General features: G+C 35.3%; 1 protein-coding gene and 1 long non-coding RNA gene across 12 annotated transcripts in view; one reads left to right on the forward strand and one right to left on the reverse strand.

The window, feature by feature from the left end:
• LOC116420536 overlaps nt 1-9,805 on the forward strand; it is a 31,501-nt gene extending 21,696 nt beyond the window's left edge. The window contains exons 4-5 of one of the 2 annotated variants that reach the window (XR_004230885.1): nt 5,206-5,352; nt 8,510-9,805. This is a non-coding gene — a long non-coding RNA (uncharacterized LOC116420536). Of the gene's footprint in view, nt 1-4,892; nt 5,353-8,509 lie in introns of those variants that run through there. The other variant, XR_004230884.1, reaches the window with a different exon arrangement.
• BRD9 (bromodomain containing 9) overlaps nt 6,279-19,453 on the reverse strand; it is a 49,244-nt gene continuing 36,069 nt past the window's right edge. For 5 of the 10 annotated variants that reach the window (XM_031946084.1, XM_031946083.1, XM_031946088.1 and 2 more), the window contains 5 exons: nt 19,413-19,451; nt 18,986-19,054; nt 14,585-14,684; nt 8,606-8,773; nt 6,714-7,224 (listed from right to left, as the gene is read on the reverse strand). In XM_031946084.1, coding sequence (XP_031801944.1) covers nt 7,124-7,224; nt 8,606-8,773; nt 14,585-14,684; nt 18,986-19,054; nt 19,413-19,451 — 477 coding nt within the window. In that variant the 3' untranslated portion in view covers nt 6,714-7,123. Of the gene's footprint in view, nt 7,225-8,605; nt 8,774-14,584; nt 14,685-18,985; nt 19,055-19,412; nt 19,452-19,453 lie in introns of all 10 variants that reach the window. The other 5 variants (XM_031946085.1, XM_031946091.1, XM_031946090.1 and 2 more) reach the window with 2 other exon arrangements.

The following is a 19,453-nucleotide window of genomic DNA, read 5'->3' on the forward strand; positions in this document are numbered from 1 at the left end:
TCCTGCATTTGAATTCAAGGATTTCTGACTCCAGGCCCATTGCTCCATTGATTTTGCCACCTTGCTGTCTGCAAGTATTAACTTTTATCCATTGGTTCTAGTCTTCTTTATCATGGCAGCCCTTCATATATTTGAAGATACTTCTTTTAATATCCACCACTTATTTAATACGCCAGATGCTGTGCCCCACTCCCACCTTTCAGTTTCCTTTTGTATAGTTATTCTCCATTAGATTTTAAGTCCCTTGAGGGTAGGGACTTTATCATATTTTTATCGCCAGTGCTTAGCAGCGTCTGGCATGTTTGTTGCTGTTCAGTCACTTCAGTTGTGTCCAACTTGTTGTGGTCCCATTTGGGCTTTCTCGGCAAAGATACTGGAGTAGGTTGTCCTTTTCTTCTCCACTCATTGTACAGATAAGGAAACTGAGGTAAACAGGGTGAAGTGACTAGTCCAGGGTCACACGACACTAAGTGTCCCAGGCCACACTGAACTCATGAAGACAAGTCTTCCAGGTTTCACACCCAGCACTTTGCCCGCTGTGCCCCCCAGCTACCTCTCTGGTAGAGTAGGCATTTAATAAGTGCTTACTAATTTCACTATTATTGCTTACATATTCTCATTTCCCTTCTGGATGCCTTTGGGATTTCTCTGACATCTCTACTGTGCCCCAGGAAGCTTATTGTGAAAAACCTCACCATTCTACAAGTCTTGTTATTTTACCTTCTGTCCTGCTGATTGGAAGATAGGGCTGATCAACTCAATTTAAGGAGCGATCTCTGATCAAAATATCTCATTTCTTACCCGGTGTATTTCTGGAGGTCTTCTCCATCAAGCCCTGACATCAGGTACATTTCCCCCCCACCCTTCAGCTTTCTCTTGTGTGCTACCTTCCCCCATGAGGACAAGGAATGTCTGTGTCCTCCTCTCCCCCTTATTTCTATCCTCAGCGTTTAGCAGAGTGCCTGGCACACAATAGGCAATTAATGTTTATTTGACTGCTGACTACAATGTATAGGCCATAAATATTGAAACTTGTTCCTATTTATCTGAGCTCTGCCCATTGGAGCCAAGCAGAATAACTTGTCACATGTCAGTCCTTCAAATATTTGAAGGTACATATTACATATCCTTGACCAATTCTTTTCTCCAACATAAATGTCCTTTCTTTAAAATATCCTTATGTGCCATTTTCTTTAGTCTCATTATTGTCCTTGATCTCTCTTGACTGTCCAAGGCCTACGTTAACAAGAATATCATCTTTCTCATATTGGACATTATGCTTCTTTTAATACATCTTCACATTGCAATTCAACAAATACTTTTAAATACTTTAAAATTACTTTTAAAGTAATATAAAACACATATTTTATGTGTCTAGAAACAAGAGCACTGACTTTAAGAAAATCAGTTTAGTGGAATTCATTATCAAAAGACTGGAAAATAGAACATCTAAAATATCTACTGTTAAAAATGACCTAGAAAACAGACCAAAGAAAGATATTAAGAACTTAACTTTAAAAATTATTAAAGAATTTAAATTTAAGAATCTTTAGACTACCTAAAAACAATTTTTTAATAATCATAAAACAAAACTGCCAAGATCTATCAGAACTAGGGGCAGAGTAAAAGTAAAAAGAATCCACTCATCACTTTCTGAAAGAAAGCCTCAAAGGAAAAGTCCTAGGAATGTCATAGCCAAAATTCACAGTTCCCACATCAATGAAAACAGAATAGAAGCAGTAAGGAAGAAAAACTTCAAAGACCAAAGAGTCCTAGTTAGGATACACAAGATCTAAAAGATTATACATAAATGGGAAGATTTTGGAAAACAATTTCCCAAAGAGAAAAAGATACAGATTTGAAAGCAAGAATTTACCCAGAAAAGTTGGGTACAATCCCAGGGGTGGGTAGAAATAGACTTTAATGGAATATAAGACATTCCGGATGAAAAGAACAGATCTGAGCAGAAATTTCAAAATACAAATTGATAAGAAATTCTGAAAGATAAAATTATTTGAACAATCAGAAAAGTTGGTTTAATCGATCTATTTAAGAAACAAATGATAATTTCAAATAGAGCTTTCCACAGGATTGGATCATACTGGGACTCCTATCCTGAAGGGGAGCTGAAGGCAAAGCAAGGTGCTAGATAGAGCTGAGTGAGGAAGAATTCAGAAGTTTGTTTTCAAAAAAGCACTTATTAAATACTTTCCATGTTCAAGTATAATGCTGAAGGCTTTACAATATCTTATCTTCACAATAATCCAGAGCAATGTGCCATTAGCTAAGGAATCTGAATAAGTCAGCAATTAAATGACTTACTGAGGGTCACACAGTTGATAAACGCTGGGAATTTGAAATCCAGCACTCTAAACACTGTGTTGCCTCAGAGATCAAGGGCAATACAAATTCAGAAATGGAGAAGCTAATGAATATGGGATATAAAAAAAAAAATCAAAGGAAATCTTAAGAGTAAGAAAACTAGAGACAAGTCAAAATGTTAAAGAAAGGGGGAGCCACAGCAGGATTAATGCAGACAGTAATATTTCTGGTAGGGAACAATCTCTTGCTTGTATTTTTTCCATCTTTTGAGTTCTCCTATTTAGTACCTTCTTCCCAATACCAGTATCACAGCAGGTAATGTCAAGCTTGGAACTGGTGAAAAAGGCAGAGAAACCAGTTGATTGGGAATGGTGTAGGGAGGAGACTTCTGATATTTCTTCATTGGAGTCAAGTTTAGTCATCATATATTCACAGCATTCAGTTTTGATAGTTTTGTTTTCTTTCCATTTTTGTAGTCCTTGAGTATATTTGTCTTCCTAGTTCTACTTCTCTTACTTTGCTTTACATCATAAAAGCTTTCCCATGCTTTTACATTCACTATATTCATCTCTTTAACACATTGCATTATATCCATGCAAAACTTGCTTAAGCATTCCTGAGCTGATGGGCAATCCGACCTGGACATCTAAATAATGATGGGCATTGTTCCCAGCTCTTTGTTACTATAAAAGAGGGCTACTCAAACTTTTTCCACTCCTAACCCCTTCTTAGCCTAAGAAATTTTAGATAACCCCAGATATATAGATATACAAAATAGGAATACAAATCAAATGCATAATTTTGCAACTCCCACACGTGGTCTAAAACTGCAGTTTAAGAAGATTAAGCTATAAAAAGTATTACTACTAACACTTTAGCTACTTAATCGCAAATATTTGGCAGCTGAAATAGCTGAAATGCATGTTAGCAGCTGGGGGAGGCGGGGTAGGAAGCCAAAAGTAGTTTAAAAACAACTCTTCTCAGAAATCCCCACTTCCTAAAAAAGTTATTGAGAACATGTGTGCAAAGAGGAGCAAAAAGAATTCCTTTATCTAGAAATCCAAAATACATGGCCAAATTTGAAGTGATAAGAAATCTGAAGAGAATGGGAACTTTTATATGGTAGAGAGGTTGATGACAGCTTCATAGTGGATCGTAAACTTAATGAGATGGCATAAGATTACAAAATAAATTATTTTTAACATTCATTTCTAAATATCCTGAGTTCCAAGTTCTTTCCTTCTCACCCTACCCACTGAGAAGACAAGTAATATATCAATTACACAAGAGAAGTTAGTGACACCATAAGATTTTAACAAGTAGTCTTGGAGTTGAGTGGAAGAATGAGTTCCTTCAGGCTAACGAAGATAGCACTAATAAGATGAGAATGGGAAAAAGTCATTAGGCTTGGTTGGAACGCAGAAATTGTGAAAGGGAATAGTGTAGGAGAAGTCTAGAAAGGAATGTTAGAGCAAGGCTTGGGGCCAACTTTAAATGCCAGAATAAGGATTCAGGTAGAATTTGGAAGCTCCTGAAGGATTTGGAGTGATGAGATTAGTATAGAGCGATGGAAAGACTACAAAGGACAGATAGGACAGGAGAGAGAATGAAGGATGGGACTTAATTAGAGGGTGATTCCAGAAGTTCAAAGAACACTGAGGCCTAATGTTTCTGGATACGGAGAGAAATCTTACTACCACTTCTAGAAGGCAGAACTGTATTCATTGTTGTGTTCCTCAGAATTAAGAATATGACTATATATAGAAATCATATGGAAAACTGGGAGGTGTTTGTGACTAGGAGCCTTCAAAAATACATTGAAAGCTTGAGTGCTACCTGCTTCTGAGTTGGGTAGAAACAAATGACAACCATAAGAAATTTAATGATCTCAAGCAGCATTAAAGTTCTTCAGAATATTTATCTGTCCAAAAGTCAAAGAGGCTAATGCCTCATATTCAATAAGCATTTATTAAGTACCTATTACATATACAGGACTGTGCGAAGATCTAAGAAAATAAAGAAAAAATTAAAATTGTAACTTTTGTCCTCAAGGAGTTCACAATCTACTGGGGGGTGGAGGATGGTATAACAACCTATTAAAATGACATATACACACCTATGCATGATACAAAGTCAAGTGTGACTGGGGCAAAATAGGTAACAAAATGCTCTAGAAAAATGTGAGGTTCGCACTGAAGTGAAAGATACTTAAGTCATCTAACTTCCTAATTTTAACAATAATGAAGGCCCGGAGATTTTATGTAACTTGACTAAAAGGCCACTCAGATTCTAATAAGAACTGGAAGAGGAGTAATAATATTTGAAACCAGGGCCTCCGATTCTAAAAGTTAATATTTATTTCACACTTCCACTTGCAAGGATCCAGGTAGGAGGCATTTAAGCTAGCAGTTTGATCTGGCTGGGTAGATGACAGTTAATACACATATATTTCATCATAAAATGCTTTAAGGTTTACAAAGCTCTTTCTATATTTATAAATACTGTCTTTATCCTCACAACAATCTTGGGAGATAGGTACTGGTAAATAATGTAAAAATATGAAATAGTCTGGGAAAAGGTTGTAACTAGGTTATAAAGGGCCTTAGATGCCAGGCCTAAATAGTTTGTATCTAACAGGCAATATGTGGAATCACTAGCTTTTCAGCAGGGATAAGACTTAAGACAATCTTATCTGTTATTTCTATCATTCTGAAGCAACAGAATGGAATGTCAGTTGAGAGCAGTAAAGGACTCTAATTTACCTCACTTTTGTGCAAAGGTTGTCATGGACAGTGGGCATTCCCGGGGCCCCTGGGTACAAGCCTGGACGTTTTATTGTCACTGACAAGACTAAACAGGTCAACACTTTCTTGTTTTTTGTAGGAAGTCACCACAGACAAGCCAAGTTCCCCATTTTTTTGGTCTAATAATTTTGAGATCCAGGCTGTGTTTTATGTGGGGATGCTCAGGATGAGGCAGCTAGATAGATACAGCCTTGGACCCTTGGATGCTTCTTAGCTGTATAACTGGGTAAGTCACTCATCTTGTGTTTGCCTCAGATTTCTCGCCTGTAAAATGGGGATAAAAACACCAACCTCTCGGGGTTGTTATGAGGATCAACCTCAGATTATAATATAAATTTTAGTTATAACCACAGGGTAGTCAGAATGCACCAAATGACATTTTATCAATTTTTTGAAGGATAAATAATTTGAAGGATTCAGAAGAAATAAAAGACATGCATGGCTACACTACCTGCTTTTTGTTCCTAGCCCAGTATTATTGTTGGAGAAGGAAAGAGCAGAAAAAATAGAATGTATGCAGAGGAGGAGCATTTGACATTACTACTTTCCCTCAAGTCCATCCTTCATTCTAGGAAAAAGAAAGTTCCCTCCTCTTGTCCAACCGTAAACAAAGGTCTTTTTTGGCCAAAACATTTTCCCCCCAAATCCAGGGAAAGCATCAAAGGGACAAAAAAAAAAAAAAAAAAAAAAAAGCTGCTCTCTTCCTTCTCCTCAATATCATCAGCATGACAGGTTCCTAATTAAGAATCTGATCCAGTGCCACTGAGATCTTTACTGAAGCTCTGGATTACTTTTCCCTTCTGAAATCACTTTTTATTTATTCAGTCCTCTATGTATGAGCTGTCTCTCCTCAGCAGAATGTAAGCTCCCTGAGACAAGAGACAACTACGTAATTTTTATCTATATATTGTCAATGATTAGTACAAGTACACTTATTGAATACTCATTGAATTAAAGGGAACCAAGTTACCTGAAATTGGGAATTGAACAAAATGATTTCTAAGGCCTCTTCCACTTGTAAAATTTTATGATTTTTTTCTTAGGAAGATATTTTCACATTTTTAGGACAAAGATGTCAACAACAACAAAATAACCATTGAAAATAACCTGCTCAGTATTCCTAGGACAAAACATTTTTTTCCAAACTCCATGTATAATTTTTGGCATATCTTTTATTAATTGCTGTATTTACAATATTCTGTAAATATTAACAGTCATCCAGTAAACATATCAAGAATAAAAAAGTCTTGTCACATAAATGCTGAAACTTAACACTTCATTAAAAAATGCAGGAAAATGTACGCTCTTCCAGCATAGTGTCTGTCACTCCTTTCCTATGCATACAGGTTAATAAGACAATAGGATGTGAGTTCCCTTAACTTCAAGTATATCAGCATTTATTAGCAGAGGGGAAGCGACAATGTCACCCACCCACAAAACAGGTTTCAAGTTATTCCCTTTAGGTTTCCAAATCAAATGCCTTGTGAGGACAAGGGAAGGCGTGCATAGAAGGCTTAGAAACTTCATTTTTCAGATTCAGAATAACACGGGATGGTTTGAAATAGAGAACGTGGGAATAAAAATTCTGAAATTGTGTCGTACGTACCACTTCTTGAAGACCTTTGCTTCTCTTGAGGAAAGGAACAGAACGGTACAACACTACTGACTAGAGACAGCTTTTAGGACAGAAATCATGATGCTCAGAAACTGATCAAACATACCTTTATAAACCTGGCTGTAGAACACACCATTAATATCTTCACTATCCAAGATTCATCTATTACACTATATACAAAAACTGCTGTATGTGGTGTGTTGACATGATATCATGGAGACAATTTCCCCATCCCCCGTGGCAGTATAATACAGCTGCTTTCCTCATTCCAAAGAGGATAAAGTGGAAGTCTTTGTCCCTTGACAAAAACTTTATAAAAGCAGTACATGCAATTATTTAAAAAAGCAAAACACACACCCCTCTAAAATCCATATCCATCAGATTAATTATTAGTAGAGGTTGCGGGTTCTGGAGACTGAAGGAATTCATAAGGGTCGTGAACCATGTCTTGCTGTTCTCCAACACTAAGATGAGAAGGGCTTCCTGTAAATATGGGGAAAAAAATACCACTGAAGAGATCACACATTTCCAAGGTTTCACATCAATATTCTGGTGGTTATGTAGCAGAGATAGAATTCGACTTAAATCTTTTACATAAAACCATTTTACTATTCTAAATTAATGGCTGCAAAAATGTACTGAAAATTAATTTGAGAAAACTGTCATTATTCAGTTTGCAAAAGTCATTATTTCCAGCTTTTAAGATTACGGATATAACATAAGGCACCCTTCTCCAGGGGTGGTAGAACCCCTGAAAGAACACAAGGAACCAGGTGGAAGGAAAGTTATGAACCTCAAGTAGAACAAAGCCTTAAAAAAATCCAAGGGAGAAAATACAGATAATGAAGGAGATTTAAAGCTTGTAGGCCATGTCCAGAAAGGGCAAAATGCCTTCCTTTTCTCTCTTACCCACACCTATTTTATCCCCATTCTCTGGAAGTAGATGTTGCTATATTTTGATAAGCGATTCAAGACATTTGTATCTGTAATACTGAAAGACAAAAGTGCAGTAACTAATGCCACCACTGTGCATGGAATGCCACTACATGCCTCACAGGCTGGAAAACAAAAATCTGAAGCTGTGAATAGAGAAGACTTAGTTTTCTAAAGTTTCCTTCTTATTGTAGATTCCAGCCATAGATAAAATTAAGAAGTCTTTCTCCAGCTAGGCAAGAAGAAAATTAAATTAAAAATTAAAATTTAATTAAAATTATATATCAGAATCATTTAGAGTGACATTATTGCTTCATTCACAAAATAAACATGTTTATCAGATGATACAACAACACAATGCACTATGCTAGGCACTTAGGGAAGTAGCAAAAAACAATGTAGCAGGTAAAAAAAAACCCCCAAAAAAACAACAATAAAAAACCAAATTCTTTGACAATTTGGCACCAAATTGGTCGAGTTTTTCATTAACCTCATATGGTTTTTCTCTGGCCATTGGATGGAAACAAAATAATAACAACAGCAAGCACTAATGCTTATGGTCATTTATGCATATATCCTACTTGATTCTCACAAGAACTTTTTGTGAGAAATGTATTAAAAATGTTATTACTCTCATACAGAAGAGTTGTTTAAGTTTTAGAGAAGCTAGACAACTTGTTCCTGGGCACTTACCTAGTGGACTCTACAGTGTCCTATTTAAATTTTCTATTGTTATAAGTAACACTAGTATTGACTGTTAGTTTGATCAAGTGAAAGCCTTTGGCTCTAATTAAGTGGCACTATTGATAAGGGTATCTTACTTCTGTTCCAGCAGCATGACTACTCAAACAAAAGAAGGATTCCAGGTCCCTGATAGTGAAAGCTTCAGCTGATCAAAAGGTGGAACAAAACCTCTCTTAAACCAACTTACCCAGATGATGCTGATCTCTTTCTGAAGTGTTAGAAAGAGAACTGAGATTGGAAGATGGCCTGGAGCCCACTCGATCTGTCTGGGCTTCATGAAGATCTTGCAAGAGCTTAGTTGTTTCATCTAAGTTTAAGTGGTTATCATCATGGTCAAGCTCCTTCTTCACTTTCCCTGAAAACCAAACACCACATTGTTACAGTTCTGATGGATTATAACCCTATGAGGTTTTTTGTACTTCTACCTATTCAGTTCATATGGCATCATGATGCAGAACCAAGTAACAATGATGGTGGAATGAAAGTGAGCATACTGAATTAAATATATAACAAAAAGGAAAAATTGCAAGTTGTCAGAAGTGTGTTGGGGGCAGAGGGGAAGCAAGGAGTAAGAGGCCTTTTAGTTATAAACAGGTTTCAAGTCAAGGAAAATACCTGAGAATAAAATTTATAATCATTTACTGAAAATATAGTCAAATGCTCTTGGAAGCAAAGAATAATGCTGCAAACTGTCCTGTTTTATGTATCATAATTACTGGGCATTATCACTCTCACTCAAAAGAAAGAAAAAAATCATAGTTATTTCCTGACAGTTCATATGTCCCTTAGGCATTGTACTTTACCTCAATAATGAGGCACCATCAACTCCCCCAATACTCTGTGTATCCCCCTTACTCAAAAGACATTTAAAAACAAATTAAATCTTCCTTATCTATTTTTACTAAGAACTGCAGGGAGTGGGTCATAATAAAATAAGATATGGATCTCCAAAACTTCTAAAGAGAGAAGATGGGGGGAAGAGGGAGCCATTGCCATTCTGGCAATAAAAGCAGGGACGGCTTGCCTAAATTCTCTTCCAAATGACATTAATACAACAAAAACAACAAAAGGATGTGGAGAAAAAAATTTCAAGGCCAAGAAAATTCTATTAGAAGGCTTCCCAAAAATTCCTAGAAGAGCTCAAAAAGAATTTTAATCAAATAAGAGAACTGGAGGAAAAATTGAGAAAAGAAGAAATGACGCAAGAAAATCATGGAAAAAACAGTAAACTGCTTAAGTAAAGTAGGTACAAAAAAGGGAGATGAATAAAATTTTAGAAGAGTTTAAAATAGAGAATTAAAAATATTTGGGAGTGGACCTGCTAAGACAAGCCCTGGAACTATATGCACATTATTACAAAACATTTTTCACACAAATAAAGTCAGATCTAAATGAATGGAAAAACAAATTGTTCAGGAGTGGACAATATAATAAAAATAACAATTCTACTCAAACTCAAAGCCTTATAAATACCATATCAAACTACCAAAGAATCATTTTGTAGAGCTAGAAAAAATAAATTTCATCTTGAAGAATAAAAGGTAAAGAAAGAAATATGAAGGAAGATAGCCTCAAAAAATCTAGTACTGGCTAAGAAGAATGGTGAAGAGTACCACAAATTAAATTCACAATATACAGTACTAAATGACCATGTGAAACAACACTTGATAAACCCAAAGACTTCAGCTTTTGGGACAAAAACTGGAGGGAAATCTAGACATAGACCAAGATTTCACATTTTATATCAAGAAAAGTCAAAATGGGTACATGATTTAGCCATAAAGGGTGATACCATTAGCAAATTGGGGGTGCATGAAATAATCAAATTGTCATAGCTTTGGATAAGGAAATAATTTATGACCAAACAAGAAACACAAGAGCATTATGAGATATAAAATGGGTAATTTTGATTATATTAAAAAGTTTTTGCACAAACATCACCAATGAAGTCAAGAAGGGAAGCAGGAAATTGGGGAAAACATTTTACAGCTAGTGTATCTAATAAAGGCCTCATTTCTAAAATGTATCAAATGGTTTGCTTTCTAAATGAGGAATAAAGAAGAAAATTTGGAACTTAAAAAAAAAAAGGAATGTTAAAAATTGTTTTTACATGTAATTGGGAATAAATATTGAAAAAAGATATTTGTCTCCAATTAGATTTGTGCTCTCTGTTTAAAATTAGACATTTATTTGTATTTAGTTTTTATAATTAGCACCATCTTTTCTATACTTTACCTTTCCTCATATTAAGAAGTTGACTAAGTCTGATGATTTTTTTCTTAAGTCTACTTTTAGTTAACTCTAATTGTTAGCAAGGTTTTGTCTTGCAATAAGCTTAAATTTGCTTGCTACTTCATTTCTTCTCATTTTTTCTGATTCTTAAATTCTTCAGGTTCAAGCAGAGCAATGAACCAGATCTTTCTTTCACACGACAATCCTTCAAATACTTGAAGATGTATCTTGTCTCCTTTTCTCTAGGCTAAGTATCTTTAGTTTCTCCACTATGGCATAATCTCAAGGCCCTTTACTCCTCTGGTCAGTCTGTTCTGAATACCCAGAACAGAATCTAATATTCCAATATTCCAATTCAGTCTAGTCTATTTGCTCTTACCACTTACTGGGCAGTGAGATGTAATGGGCAAAACACTAGAGGTTAAGTTCAGGAAGATATGGATTTGGAATCTATCTACTTTTGACACTTAGCTTACTCTTCATCTTTAAAATGGGAATAATAACACCCACAGGATTGTTGTGAGGCTCAAAAAGAGATGTGTATATGAAGTACTTTATATAACTGAAGTACTTGTAGATGCAAGCTATTTTTGTTACCAACATTATGAAAATTTCCAAAATCCAAGAGTCTTTCCTCAGAGTGCATATTCTCTGACTTCTCGGGAGCTTCTGACAAACTGATGATCTCTCTCTTCCTTCAGGGCCTTTTCCTATTCTTGGTCACTCTCTTCCTACCCATTGGTTATAGGCATTTCCCAAGAATCTGTTCTCTTTATGCTATGTCATCTTATCTATTGCAGCACTAATTTCTCTCTTGAATTCTTGTCTCACATAAATAACCACCAACTATTGAACAGCATTACTTTGGTTATACAGGTAGCCCAAGTTCAACATGACCAAGTGAACATTCATGTTTCTTCCCAAATCTTTTGTCACCTAATATGATAGAATCAGTATCTTCCTACTCCTACATCTCATTCATTTCCCCCTCTAATGACTGAATGGGAATTATTACCAAGACTTTATTGGTAGCTTTCTGGTAGCTCCAGATTAAATATTTTCCTGGTTGCTTAAAGGCCTGATTATATAGGATCTTACTTTTTAGACTTAAGAAATTTAAGGGTCAGTAAGTTACAGTACACTCTTGTCCTGCTGAGCAGAGTAGTTTCTGAATGTAGATAAGGGGAACCTACCTAAGTTAAGTGTTACATGCTTACTGAGTAATCTTTCTAAGCTTTGGTTCAGAAATCTTCCTTTAGATTACAAAATAACTCACTGCCTCATTTCATTCCGTATCAGATCTCACCTACCAGTCTGAGTATCCAGAAGGCTATATTGTAGAGGGCAGAAACTCTGAAAAAGTGTACTTGAATCTAGGGTACTTATAGTTAAGCATATACTTAGTATTTAGTATGGTGATGTAATGGTTGGTGCTCAGCGTGCTGTAGTGATGTAATTGTACTGAGGTGTTTAAGGGAGTCTCAGACACAGAAGGCTTTCTCAGCCACAGACATACAAAGACTTCAGATGCCAGATTCCCTTTTTGATCATCCTCCTGGAGGCTCTCCTGCCTCCTGCACTAAGATCAAGGTTGAGGTCTTTCTGAAAGGACCTGAGGTCCTCTAGAAAGCTAACCTGAACATTACAATATATAGCATAGTCCAGAGACAACACCATGGCTTATGCTGTGGTTGACATGTAATGCCTAAGTGGAGAGCTATTGGGGTCTTCACTGACTTTCCCAGATTCAATCCACATTTTTCATATTTTGCGATTCTCTCTATTACCAGAGCATCTATTCTGAGACACTTATGACCACTTAACTAGATTATTGCAGCAGCCTCCTAATTAGATTCCATGATATCAGCTGTTCTTCTTTTCAGTTCATTAACCACAAAGCTGACAAGTTTCTATTACTAACATAGATATGATTACAATCACTTCCATACGCAATAATCTTTAATGATTTCTTATTGCCTCTGGGATAAAATTCAAAAAATTTCTTTTGGTATTTAAGATCCTTCACAATCTAGTTGTCATCTACCTTTTCTCCCTTATTTCATACTTTCATTGTTGTGCTCTTTCCATTCTAATAAATTGATTTCTTCAAAATATTTCCTTTCCTATCTCCATGTCTTTGCCTAAGCTGGGTCACCCATGTCAGAAATGCCTTTTGTCTGTTTCTTAACCTATTTTTTTTTTTCAAAGCACAGTTGATTTTTATTTCTATAAATGTCTTTTTTGATCACTTCAGGTTATTCTTGAAAATACTTTATTTTATATTTACTTACCTCTATTCATGGTAAATTAATTCAGTAGGAAATAAGTTCTCTAAAAAGGTTTTAGTTTTTTTTTTCTTGTAACCTGACATTCTCTCTACATAAGCCCTAACATTTGCTGAATTTAATTGAATTTGAGTAAGAGAGACATTCCTTTCTCCAAATTAATAATCTCTTGATTGCTATAACTGCTGATATTTTTTCAATCTTCATCCTTTGAACTCTCCTCACCTACCGGGGGAAATGTAAATCCTTGGATATTTCCTGGTTCAAAAAAAATTCTCTCTTAAGTTTTCCTCCTGCTTCTATGACTATTCCTTCTTAATCTCTTTTGCTGGTTCCCCATTTATATCTTGCCTACAATTATGGGTATTCTCTCCCTAGATTCTGTTTTGGGGCCCTCCTTCTTCATCTTTCTAATCAATTTCCATGGATTTAATTATCGCCTTTATAGAGATGACACATAAATCTAAATGCCTATCTCCAGGGGTTTTCCCTGAGATAAAATCTTACAGTACCAATTGCCTACTGAACATTTCAAGTCCAAATATTCGAACTAAATTTACACCCTCATTTTACAGATGCTGAAACCGAGGCCCAGGAAATTAAAGTAGCTTGTTCAACACATTAGTACACCCACAAAAGAAATAGGTCCTAGGCCAAGTCCCATTTGATATTATTTGGGTTCTGATTGACTGAGATTGAATGTAAATAGCAATCATTTCTGCTTTGGTCAGAAACCCTGAGAATCTTGCCCTCCCAGATTCATTCATTATTTATTTATCTAGATCTGAAAGATGAGATTCTCAGCCTCAACTGCTATCCAGCCTGAATCACTGAATAGATGAGGCCTCAATAAAACCTGTTGAAGACTTTAGCTTAAAAAGGCCAAAGTCTCCCATTTCAGCTAGATCCAGCTGTTTAGATCTATATCTTACTACTGGACCCAGATGGCTCTGGAGGAAAAAGGGAGGCAGGTGATCTTGCAAATCCCTCCCTCTAATTACCTTGCATGGCATGGTATCACGATACTCCATCAATTCACAGTCCTCTTCAAAAACGAAGGACAAACAACATTTTACTACAAACCTTTAAAGAAATGTGATAGTTCTTTCATATCCTTATAGGTTTTGTTATTTTTCCAATTCATGAATTCAATGATCATTTCTGTGCTGATGATTTTCTAATTTACTTATCTAGCCCCATAATGTCCACTCCATTGCCAATTAAACATTTCAAACTGAATATTCCATAGAATAGACATCTTAAACTCAACATTTTCCAAACTGAATTCATTATCTTCTCCCAAAAGCTCTCCCTCCTTCTTAACTCCTATTACTGCTAACAATGCCACAATTCTCTCAACCACCCAGAGTTGCAACCCAGTTGGAGTTAGGGTGGTGAGTTATATTGCTATGACAACTAATTACTGCTTAGAGTAGGGAGCAATGGATTTGGGGGTTCATGGATTGGAGTATGGGGCAGCAGCAAATCCTTATGCCACTAAAAATGGTCCCCAAACTGCCAATACTGATGACTTTGCTTCCTAATTTTTTTTAATTGTACACAGGAGTTTAAAAAACCAGTTCCTGGAGAAACTCCTTTAAGATAAGCAATACAGAAAATTTTAAAGAGCTTAGCTATTTAAAACTTACCCAATGAACTGAGCATGGAAATATCAAGAGAGACATCAGAATATGACTTCATTGACATAAAGTCCAAAACAGAGCTGTTTTCTCCAACTGAATCACCAATCTGCTTGAAAACACAATAAGAAGCAAAAATTATGAAGCACCATAAGACACAAACATAAGGCCAAAAAACCCCACAGTAATGGAAGAAAATGAGATGATGTAGATGCAGCTCCAATGAACTTTAACTTGATAAATGACTCCTGACGTTCAGATGCATGTTCTTGGAGGGAAAGATGTCTTAGAATGCCTTCAGAAGCTTTCTTAGTACAAACTTTTATGTATTATTTTTACCACACTTCACTTGAAAGCAGCAACCAAAATTTAGAATTTCCTTATTAATGTTTCAAGTTTTCATTATCTAAGGGTTTTTAAAAGGCTAATAAATAACCACAATGTTACTTTATATTTATTCCACATTCTAGTATGCCCAAGCTAATAAATTAAATCTGTATAGATTGGTTTTCTTATTCCTCTCTTATCCCAAGATTGAACATCAATATGGGGGATGTTATGGGAAATTTGGGGGAGCCTATAACATTGGGTCTTCCTGCTTCCATTCTCTCTCAATTCCTCTTTCACAAAGTTGCCAAAATAATATTCTTAAGTAATAAACCTGACTGCCATCCTCCTATTCAAAATAGTTATAATAGCTACCTATAGGATAAAATATACAAACTCTTTAGTCTGGAACTACCTTCCATAAATTGACTCAACTTACCCTTCCAGATTTCTTTCAAATAACTCTACCTTGTATATTCTTATGTTCTAATCAACTAAATCCCAAATTCAAAATGCCAACTCTAACATCTATACTTTTACACATGCCACCCTACTCATGAAGGGAATGCACTTTATCTTCATCTAGGTTCTTAGAAAATGGATCTCTTTAAAGGATCAATTCAGGGGCCCACTCTTCTGTAATTTTGTTAGTGCTTCTTTTTCATAAAATGATCCTATATTTTTTACTTACCTGTAGACATGTTATAAAATATAAACTTCCTAGGGCCATTTTCATATTGAAAATAAAATATTAGATCCCTAGTACCTAAAACTGTGCCTTGCATAAAGTAGGTCCTTAATAAATGTCTGTGGAATTGAACTGATTGTAGAAGGGACTCCATGGAATTTAAATATGCAATTTGATTTTAGAAGGGCATTATCAACCATATTAAATATTTCAAACTAGATGCTCCACAGGTATCACAAACTTACAGACCACAAAATTCTTTTCTTTTTTGCCCCAAATCCACCATCTTAATTTCTCTTTTTGTGGAGGGTACCGCTATACTTTTTATCATTCAGGTTTACAATCTTGGATTCACCCTTCACTCCTTATATTTCCTTCTTTAGTTGCAAGGCTAACCCAACTATAGCTCCACAAGATCTTTAAATCCTTCCCCTTCTGTTCACTGACATAGTCTCAAATTCTAATTTAAGGTCCTCATGACTTCTGGACTTGGTTGTTATAATGAATTCCTAATTGTTCTTGTTATCTCCGGTTTCTCCCCATTCCAATAGATCCTGTACCTAGCCACCAAAATGATATTCCTAAACCACAGATATAACATCAATTGCCTGCTCAATATACTCTAGCAATTACCTCTAGGATCCTCTGTTATCTCTAAGATCAATTATAAATTGTGTCCTTTGATACTTAAAAGTCTTCATAGCTTCACACTTTAATCTACTCTTTTAGCCTCACTTTCCATTCATTCCTGTTATACTCTAGTCTAGCCACAGAGATTCATAAGCAGTGCTTGTTTTCATCACAGAGAAAGTACTAGCTGGAAAATTAAGAAATTCAGAGGAAGAGGCATTTGAGCTTAGCTTGAAGGAAATTAGGGATTCTCTGAGGCAGTGATGAAAAAAGGAGTACATTTTATACATGAGGGACAGTCAGTGTAAAAGTGGGAGGTGGGAGATGGAGTATCCTCTGTAAAGAAAAACAAGAAAGCCAGAACAGCTGCTCCAAAGATTACAGGAAGGGTAGTTATGTGCAATAAGGCTGGAAAGGTCAGATAGAGGAAGACTGTGAAGGGTTTTATGAGCAGAACTTATCTTTGACCCTAGGGATAACAGAGTGCCAGTACAATTTACTGAACAATACAGTTAAATATGTGCTGTAGGAAAATCAGTGTAACTGCTATTGTGTAGGATGGATTGGGACTAGAAGTAGACAGAATAATTAGGAGGATACTGCAATGGTCCAGTTAAGAGATAACAAAGACCTGAACTACGATAGTGACCATGTGAATAGAGAGAAGATAATGGTTGAAGAGAACTATGTAGGTAGAAACAACCAGATTTGGCAACTCACTAGAGACAAAGATTAGTCAGAATAAGAAGTTAAAAATGATATTGGCATAGCAAACACGAGTGACTGAAAGGATGATGGACATCTTTGATAAAAATAGAAAATTAGGAAGAAAGAGAAAGAGAGTACATTGTTTGAATATGCTGCATTTGAAAGGCAGTTTTGAATTTGCAATAGGTAACTATTGGTGAGGGACTGGTGCTAAAGAAGAAATAATATAGATTAAAATATTAAGAGTTTTGTTACATACAGAAAGGAAGAAAAGGCACCTCATAGAAAACAGTGATGATTTTCTAATCATCTAATCATATTAATCAGTATGAGATGAGGTTCTCAATTGAGCTAAAACGAGATGCATGCACAAAACGAAGCTTATTGGTGAATGGACTATATATATATATACACACACACATCTTAAAGTGTTCAAAAGTATTGTCTAATATGGTGTTACGAAAAGGTAAGGCAATTTGTGGATAGGTACAGATATTGGGGCATTTGGTTTCAGAATTTTTCTCATTTCATCGATCTTAAGATTTTAGAAAAATAGGCTTACTTGAAGATAGAAAAAGCAATCCTATTGCTAGACAAATTTAGAGATACTAACTGTGAGACAAGGAGAAGGTAATGGCATGTTACAGTACAGAAATAATTAGTAAATATTTTGAATATTGAAAAGTCAAAGAGCATACAGGATATGAGTAAAGATCAAGCAATTTTAGTGAAAGGGACTTAGTAATCTAAAAAATGGCTATTTAAGTTTCTGATGCATAAATTTAAGTTTGTATAAAGGCAGCCACATTATATAAGATATAAGCTGCACTTTTACAAAGGGGACAAATGATAAATAAACAAGATTGTTATCAGGACTTATATACAATTAATAGGGTATGTATGAACCAATAAATATTTAGCCAAACTTGTACGTATATAATTGTACATAATAACTGTTGCTATATATGTATAACAACGAGCTTCAGAAATTAGTGTTCCTCAGTACCTTCTGAAAAACTGAATGTTGCTCAGAATAGTTTTATGTAAAGCAAATAAAGACTGTTAGCATTGTAGTTGTTGTGAGGCTCAAATTTACATTAATTTGTTTATAAATGTTTATATATTTAAATAGTGCATTAAAGCACTATAAATATTGGCTTTTACTATTATTAATCAAGATGTAAAACTGCTACACACTTGGAAATAGTGAAACAAAATAATAACAGTTATGGTGTAAAAAACAACAAAAATAAGATTGGAAGAATAAAAATGTCAGTATTAGCAGTGTTCTGGGTGTCCAGCAGCAAACTAATGGGAGTATCTGTTATAACCAATAGAATATTCCAATACCCAATCACAGGTTTCTGATTGAACTGATTATGAAAATGCCAAGTAACTATAAAAAGCAAAAGAAAACACATTTACAGTCAAATGGATAGGACACTAATATCTAGTAAATATGGTCAATCTTCAATTAACCATAATATTCAATTAAATCACAATACACCATTCTTCAAGCATTCTGAATGTAACCTCATTTTTATACCAGAAGGAGGAAGAAAACAATGGATTTCAATAGAAAAAATGCAATAAAACTGGGTTCGGAAGTGCCTTAACTACACTTAAAAGACCAAAGTGAGAAATTTTTAAAATTCAAATTCTAGTATAACTTGAAAAGAATAATTTCACTCAAATATATATATATATATATATATATATATATATATATATATATATATATATATATATATTTGAGTGAAATTATATATAATATATAGGTGTGTATGTAGAGACAAGAAGGGAGGGAAAGGAGGGAAAGAGAGAGACAGAGACAAAGCAGCAGATACATCAATACTGGGAAAATGAATACTAAAAGCACTGTATGATACATGCATGAAGGACCAAAGTGGTTTAAAAGCTATTGTGACTAAATGGCATTAGGGAATGAAGATGGTCATGAGACTATCTGTAGTAGATGGAATACTAAAATCATCAGACATTCTCTTGCTGGCTTTAAAAAAAACCCCACAAGAACCATAGGACACATGTGCTCTTACCATCATTTGTTTGGAGGAATCTGGACAGGTAGGGCGCAATTTGTGTTCTTCCTTTATAACGGGTAGGACCTATAGCATCAAAGCCGATACTAGCTGTTAGCATTCTATACCAAGTCCTTTTTCCCCATCTCATGCCTACGGTTGGACTCTCCTTGTTTTACTCTTCTCTAAACATGTTGGTAAATATTTAGCCTCTGCTACAGTAACTCAAGGACTTTTACATGCTCTTACACTGAAGGGCAAAGGGTAAAACAACTTTTTGGCAGATGGAGCATCATCCAATTTGACCTGTCAAAATTTTAATTCACTTCTAGGCAAAATAATATATATTAGCACATTTAAAAATAAATCTGATCCTCAAGTTGATGTCAGCTCTTCCAACTAAAACTTGATGGAAGAGTCATTCACTTGCTTCATTATATCATACCTTAATTTCATCTGGTGGCTTCATTGGAATATTCCTCCTCT

The sequence above is a fragment of the Sarcophilus harrisii genome, chromosome 1 (assembly GCF_902635505.1).
Source record: "Sarcophilus harrisii chromosome 1, mSarHar1.11, whole genome shotgun sequence".
Lineage (NCBI taxonomy): Eukaryota > Metazoa > Chordata > Mammalia > Dasyuromorphia > Dasyuridae > Sarcophilus > Sarcophilus harrisii.